The sequence below is a fragment of the Sminthopsis crassicaudata genome, chromosome 1, assembly GCF_048593235.1.
Source record: "Sminthopsis crassicaudata isolate SCR6 chromosome 1, ASM4859323v1, whole genome shotgun sequence".
Taxonomy (NCBI): Eukaryota; Metazoa; Chordata; class Mammalia; order Dasyuromorphia; family Dasyuridae; genus Sminthopsis; species Sminthopsis crassicaudata.
The window spans coordinates 134,693,318-134,701,027 of NC_133617.1; the positions used below are offsets into that span (position 1 = coordinate 134,693,318).

Sequence of the window (7,710 nt, forward strand, 5' to 3'; positions counted from 1 at the left end):
TTTTCCTCAGATTTCATCCCCGGTGTGTTTGGAAGCCGGGGAGAAGATAACTTTTGCACATACTGTACTTTTTGTTTCGCTTTGTTTCGCTTCAGATACCCTCTGGATCTACTCAGGATAAGTGAACGGACACATCTCTTCCCTTTCCCCCCTTTTTCTTGCTACCTTTCACAAAGTTGCTTCGCTAGAGTTAATTTCTCTTCCAGCTATTCTGAAACTTGTTTACCTTTATCGTTTGATTTATTAAGCAGTTTCTGAAAGAGACAAAGAAAATAATAGTACAAATACACACATAAGTTTGGCAGTCTTCAAAACTGTTCAACTAGAGGTCCGCAGGGGCCCAAACGTAAATCAAGGAAAAGGGGAGAAAGCTGTTCTCAAGAAGTCTAGCTTGTCCTATCCTGTTCTCTTTCCTCTTTCCCCGCGGGCGCTCTTGCTCCCTCTCTGACTGCCTTCCTGCCTGCTTGTTTGTCTGTTTGTCTGTCTGTCCTATCTCTCACCGCTCAGTAGACTGAACAAAGTTTGACAATTTAGTCCGTAGAGTGAGCTAATTTTTCTCCAATTACCTTTATTATCTTCCCACCCTCGGTGCCCGAAATTACAAGAAACTCAAAGTCCAGCACTCAAACTTACGTTTGATCTGCCTAGGTTTGCTCTGCTTCCTTCGGGACATTGCTGCTGCTGCTGCGGCCGCCTCTGTCGTTGCTGCTGCTGCTGCTGCCGTGGCCGCCGCCGCCACCGCCGCTGCTGTTGCTACTGGGCTGCGGACGCCGCTGCCCCGGCAGCTGCCACGGCCCGCACCGTGGTCTTCTGCTGCCGCCTGGTTCCAGGTGCTCGAGAAGGGACAAGAGATCAATGGGCTGGGTTCCCAGATGAACTGATCGACTTGCAGAGGTGCCGAAGCAGCCAAGGAGCGTCAGCCGAGGGAAGAGTATATGACAAGCAGAGACGGGGGACGGTGGGGAGGGGAAGAGGGGCAGGCAGACAGACAGGAAGACAGAGAGATGGGAAAGAAGAGAAGAGAGGGAGGATGAGTAAGCGAAGGGACAGGAAGAGAGAAGAGAAAGAGAGAAAAAAAGAAAGAAAGAAAGAAAAGAAGAGAGAAGGAAGGAGGGAGGGAGGGAAGAGAGAAAAAGAAGGGGAAAAAGAGAGAGAGAGAGAAAGAAGAAGGGAGGGAGGGAGGGAGGGAGAGAGAGGGAGGAGCGCGCCCGCTCTCTCTCTCCCCCTCTCTCTCCCAGGCTTTGCTGTGCAGATGCTGTCGCCGCCGCTGCTGCTGCTGCCGCCGCCGCCGCCGCCGCCGCAGCTCTCGGGGCTGCGATCCACTCTGCCTGACTGCGGGAGGTGGCCGAGGAGCAGGAGGGGAGGGGCTCGCCGAGGCCGTGGGGAGGGGAGAGTTTTCCATCAGCCAAAGGAGGATTGGCTGCGTCCGAAGCCAGTCCGGATGCAAAATGCAGACCCCAGTTTGGGCCAGGAGGGGTGGGATGGGACGCTGAGGAGAAGGGTGTGGAGGGGGGGGGAGGAGGAAGGGGAAGAGTGGAGCTGGGGGTCTGAGGACTTTTATGGGGCGATGGGCCATAGGTTGCGGGCATCACATCTTGGGATGGTGCAATCACTGTCCTTTTCACCCATGCTTCTTTTTTTTCCTCTTCGTCCTCCCCCCTAAGAAACTTCTTTCAAACAGCCTCCTCCTGGCTCTCTCCAACACCCCTTCTTCTGTCCGTACCTAGATACTGGGATACAAAGAGATGAAGAAATCAAATCGGCTTCTGTAACTTAGTGTTTTCACTAATACCACCCCACCCTCTCATTTCTGTGGTTGTCCCCTCCTCCCTGCCCGTTTTTCCCCCTTTTCTATTTCTTGGCAGGAAGGTTAGGCCATTGGCAAAGTCTTCTAAGAGCTAGATGATCACAAATGCCAATTGTATGTTCTTGGGAAGAGTTAAGTCTTCTCATCTGCCCTGGATCTCAGGAGAGACTACTTCATCTCTCTAATGCTCCCTGGCAAATGCTGCAGACACAGATTCCATCCATCCCCAATCTGCCAGATCCAATGATGATGGTTAGTGGTCCAAGGAGCATTTGGAAGGCCTCCCAGCCCACCTAAAGTTTTCCATAGTAGAGTCATATTCAGCAATTTGGCTCTAAGGGTGCATGGGTGTGTGAGACAGACACTCTTCAAGGGAAAGGATGGATTTGCTAGGTGGTTAGACCAAAGTGGAAAATATGACATTTTCTACATAAGAATCCATTTATAATATAATTACTTATGGCATCTAACCTTAAATAAGCATGGTATACAAGAGGCTTTATCTTAATGATTTCTGCGAAAGAAGTTATCCTTCTGTCTGGCCCAACACCCTTTCTCTCACCCTATAAACCAGGTCATTAGTTCTTTTATTTCTAGGTTCCTCTGTGACTGTGAAGTGACATATAATTAATAAAAGATTTTATCTCACTATAATTTTCTAAGCAGATAGTATTTCTGATTGCTGGACCTCTGGATCCTTGACCTTTTGGTTCATCTTTGAGATAATTGTAGCACCTTGCAAACAAGGAACAAGAAGAATGTTGTTTGTTTTTTAAAGTGAGGCTCTTCACCTCCTTGAATAATCAAGATTTTAACCAACTAAAAATTTTTTCATATTTCTTAATAGTAAACATATTCTCTAGAATGTTGAAAAGAGGAAGAAAATTATTCTTATTTATGAAAAATCTTTTGGGGATGAAATGGAACAAACTCTGTGTGTGTGTGTGTGTGTGTGTGTGATCCACTTGAATTGATAGGTTTATTCCCCAGATTTGTGTCTCTAGAGAGTTGCTAAAATACTCATGCTGATTCAAGATGGTGCACTGCCTTTGTTTATGAGTTCTACTTATTAGTGGTAATCTGAGTTCTACTAAATTTGATATGATAAAAGACTTTGAGGATCAATGCATGGCCTTGATAGAGCATGATTTGGGTAGTCCATGATCTAAGGTGCAATTTCATAATAGTCATTTGAATCCCCAGAAGGATATCTTCTGGTAAGATGTGTGAGAGCTATGTTCCAGTTGTACTTACAAGAGAACTGAAGATCAAATTTGCAATTTATTTAATAAACATTAGTATATTAGTATCTTATTTGAATAAAATTGAGCTTTTGGCTGTTAACCCTTCGGACTCCCCAAAATGTATGTGAGTTTTATGATACTTGTCTGTCTTCATTTATTGTCTTCTTAAACTGACAGAATGCTTCTAGTTATTTAGTAGTTTTATATTTAAATATAAAAAGCAATAGTGAGGTAGTGTCATAGTACTTTATGAACAGAAGATGCAGTAAATTGAAGAGTCCCCACACCTAAAAAGCTTCTAAATTAATAAATTAAGGCAATAAGCACCTTCAAAAGCATGACTATTTTTGTTTTCGTGAATAAATGAAACAGGTGACATTAAAAAATTTTTTTCAATTTCAAGTCTTTTTAGCTAAATTGGTATCCTTCAGATTAGATGTATTAGGGCTCAAGAAATTTAAAGATTTTACAAAATTGATTGATTTTTTATAAATGTTGATAGAAGAATTTCATCTAGAATTAAAATATCACAAATAAAAGTGTTGCCTCAAACCCTTGTTGTTAAGTACTCTCAGTTATGTATGATTTCCTTTGGCATGTTCTTGGCAAAAAATGGAGGGCTTTCTATTTCCTTAAAACTGAGGCCAGCAAGATTAAATTATTTGCCCAGGGTCACATAGCTAGTAAATATCTGAGGCCAAATTTGAACTCTAACTCCAGGCCAGACACACTATTTATTGTGCAGCTCTTTGGCAAAATCAGAATCTTATTTGAATAAAGATGAGCTTTTGTTTGTTAATCCTTAGGACACCCAAAATATATATAAATTTTATGATACTTATCTATCATTATTCATTGTCTTCTTAAATTATTACAGAATATTTCTAGAAGAGAGAAAATTATTTATTGCACCCAGCTATGTGTCTTTGGCCCTAGAAATGAATAAATGAGAAAAGTCAAGAAAAAATAACATCTTCATATGATATTCTACTTGGAAACTATAATATGTTAAAGTTAAGAAATGTAAAGTCAAAAATGTCTTGGTAATTTGTGGAGAATAATATGTACAAAAGTAAATAAAGTCAAATAAGTTCAGCTTGTCTTTTTTAATGTTTTATGGAGAAATTATGGATAAGTTAACTAGAGTAAAATTATTAAAATTTGAATTTCCTCATCTTTTTAATCTTAATGAGAACATTAATACCATTTAACATTAAATTTATCATTCTTTTATTTTTTATTTATTGGAAAAATATAGACTAAAAAGGGAGCAAAATTTTTAAGCAACTATGTCCAGATAGAAATGGCACCAGACCACAGCCACATCACTATCAAATAATGATTATGAAAACCACAATTGAAAAAGTATCAGGAAATGATATTGCAAAACCACAGCAACCAAAGTGGCTATGATACTGAAAACCACATCTTGAAACTCATTACCATACAGATCACAGATTGTTATTTAACTAGAAATTTAAAAATTATGTATCTAAGTGAGAAACAATTTTTCATCTATTTCATATAAATTGGTAATCATGTAGATTCAATAAAGAAAAATTTTAATTTACCTTTTATTTTAAGGAAGTTTCTAAGTTCAAAAAAAAGATATTTTTTTTCATCTTGCTTAACAACTGGATAATAATTTTCTCCACTTTTCTCATTCTTTTAAAGAATATTGCTTTAAGATTAAGCCCGAATATAAAAGGCAGTGCTTCTCACTACAATTTCTCATAGTCACAAGGAAATGAATGCAGAATTTCAATTTCAATTTGTTTATGTGAGAACTGTGATATTTATTACTCTCAACATAGCAATTAATTTTTTAAGCTCCTAAATTATCATTTGAAGAAGAAATCACACTTTCTAAAATAAAATTTTCTCCTGAGAAAATTTGTCCTACCATTTTTAGCTAAAAAGTAGGAGTTGCTTTGGAGACACATAAAATATCACTATTTGTTATTTGAGAAGTGCAACATTTTGGCAAAATCAGGGTCTTATTTGAATAAAGGTGAGCTTTTGGTTGTTAATCCTTAGGACCCCCCAAAATGTCTATGAGTTTTATGATACCTGTTTACTTCATTTATTGGCTTTTTAAAACTATTACACAATATTTCTAGAGGAGAGGAAGCTGCTACGCTAAGATTTCTATTTCACTGAGCATGCAGAGAAAACAGAGAAATTTGGCCTGGAAAGTAAAATAGGGTTGGTATCACTCTTGGATAGTTATTCTTGAAATGTTTTCTTTATGAAAATTTTATGTAATGTTAATATATCTTTTTAATTTAAGGGAATCTAAAACTATCAGTGAATTAAACTAAGACCATATTTACTAAAAATAATGTGTCTACAGAACATATTGAAATTTAGAATATTTTGACAGAGTCTAATATCTAGAGATTCTGAATTTGGAATCTTCTTGAGGTAAAGGAGGCAACTGAACATTATATTATATTTTATATTAATCCTTCATATTAATATAAACTTTATATTAATTAAGTAAATGAAAATAATCTATTTTGTTCTATAATTGAATTTGTTGTATTTTGGTAAGTATGTAATTTCACAATTAATATTTTAAAAGGAAAATAAATCTCAGTAGTATCAACATTTTCATTTTCAGAAAGCCAAGGTTATAAAGAACGTAGCTTGGAAAATGTTGGTAGGATCTATGAAATGGTACAGCCAAGAAGAATTCTAAAAAGCATTTCTAGAGATAATGACAGAAGTCATGGGAAGACAATTTAAGGACCTAGGGATACAAATTTGTGTTTCCTTCTTCTGGATGTGGATATCAAATTGTTAGCTAAAAAGATTGTCTTTGAAACCTTAGAAAGAAAGATTTAGATCAGGATTGGATGAGTGTAGTTTTCTGCACACTCGCTGGTAAATAATCAGGAGGACATCAAAATGAAAATGGAGTCAATAGTCAAGGAATGTAGAAAAATAATCAAATAAAAGTATTAATTCAATCAAATACCAAGGAAGCTCACAAGTATGAAAGACAGTCTTGTTAAGGGCTAACAAGGTAGTATAATATATAGAATTCTGTCCTTGGAGTCAAAAATACTCAAGTTTGAGTTCAGCCTCAAATAGTTATCAGCTGTGTGATTTTGGGAAAGTCAAATGATCCCTTTGCCTCTGAGTTCCTATTTACTGTTTAATATAAATATTAAACACAAATAGGGGACAGCATCTACCTCCCAAGTTTGTGGTGAGGATAAAATGGCATAATGAATGTAAAGCACTCTGCAAACTTTAAGGCACTAGATAAATTTTAATGATAATTGGTATATCATATATGAATATGCAATATGTTGATGGTGATTGTATAAAGAATAGCAATGACATATTCAAAAATTACAAGAGAAAATGGAAACTGGAAAGAAAAATATATATGTATATATATTCATTATATATATACATATATATTTTTATGTCAATGCACAGAGTATGTGTAAAAAATAGTGAACTTCAGATTTTAATTGAAGGTAAATATAACATCTCAGAGATCATCAAGGATTACTAAAAGAAAGAAAAATGCATTTATTAATGTCCTAGTATCTGATAGGATCTGTCCTAAGTGTTATGCAAATATCTCATTTGATTCTCACAAGTGGGAGGCAGGTGCTATTTTGAACCTTATTTTACTGTTGAGGAAACAAGGGCAAAGGTTAAGTGACTTGCCCATTGTCAAACAACTAGTTAAGTGTCAAATTTGAACTCAAGTGTTCCTGACTCTAGGCCTAGACAATAGCCTATATAATTTATTACCTAAATACCTAATAGGATGATCCATGTAACTGAAACATAATAATTGAAAGGAATAACTTGCCTATAAACTATTAGCTTAGATGGATGTATTTGAGTTTGTTTCAAGAAAATGCACACCTGTATGAAAATCTATGAACTTGATGGAGGGAAAAAAACTTGATGGAGGGAATATGGGAGAGAGTTATAAGGATAAATAGAAGTGATATTGTGATGGGACTTCAGACTGCTTGACTGGTTATTTAAAAAAAAAAAAAAAAAAAAAAAAAGTGGTAAGTTCTGACAATACTCCCAAAGGTATTGGAGGCAAGATATTGCTGTTATTGGAATTTCAACTATCCAAGCATCTGTTAGAACTTTATCTTTTCTAAAAGGAGATAATCTGATATTTTTTTACTTGCTTTATTGATAACTCCATTTTTCAGATGGAAATAAAATAAACTTATTATTCTAAAGCTGGCTATAGTAGACAAATTGACAATGTAAGTGGAAATTGCAGGTACACAGGCCACAATACTAGTAGAAATGGGGACAAGTAAGTTAACCTCTCACAAAAGGAAAAGAAAGAATGGAAGAAAAAAACATCAGGGACTGTTGTGAGGAAGGAAGCTGTTGTTCAGACCTGGGGCACTCTGAGTTAACTTTGTCCCCAGGTGAATTGATCTGGGACCCAGCTGTGGACCCTTTCAACAAAAAGAATATAAAAGCAATTTTTATGGCTTTGACAGGGAGCTCTTGAGACCCCAGGAAACCTCCTTACCAACTGCTTTTAACCTCTTAGCTGGAAGCTTTTATCCATCTTTACTTTTATGAACTACTTTTTAACTGCCTTGGGAACTACTTTTGCCTGGAAATATTGGAATATTTTTAAGTAAAAAACAAAACAAA

General features: G+C 36.8%; 1 protein-coding gene across 2 annotated transcripts in view; it reads right to left on the reverse strand.

Moving 5' to 3' along the window:
* The window catches only part of ZFPM2 (zinc finger protein, FOG family member 2), a 541,649-nt gene extending 540,335 nt beyond the window's left edge, over window positions 1-1,314 (reverse strand). The window contains exon 1 of one of the 2 annotated variants that reach the window (XM_074267155.1): window positions 634-1,314. In XM_074267155.1, coding sequence (XP_074123256.1) covers window positions 634-673 — 40 coding nt within the window. In that variant the 5' untranslated portion in view covers window positions 674-1,314. The remainder of the gene's footprint in view (window positions 1-633) is intronic. The other variant, XM_074267148.1, reaches the window with a different exon arrangement.
* Between the last annotated feature and the right edge of the window lie 6,396 nt (window positions 1,315-7,710).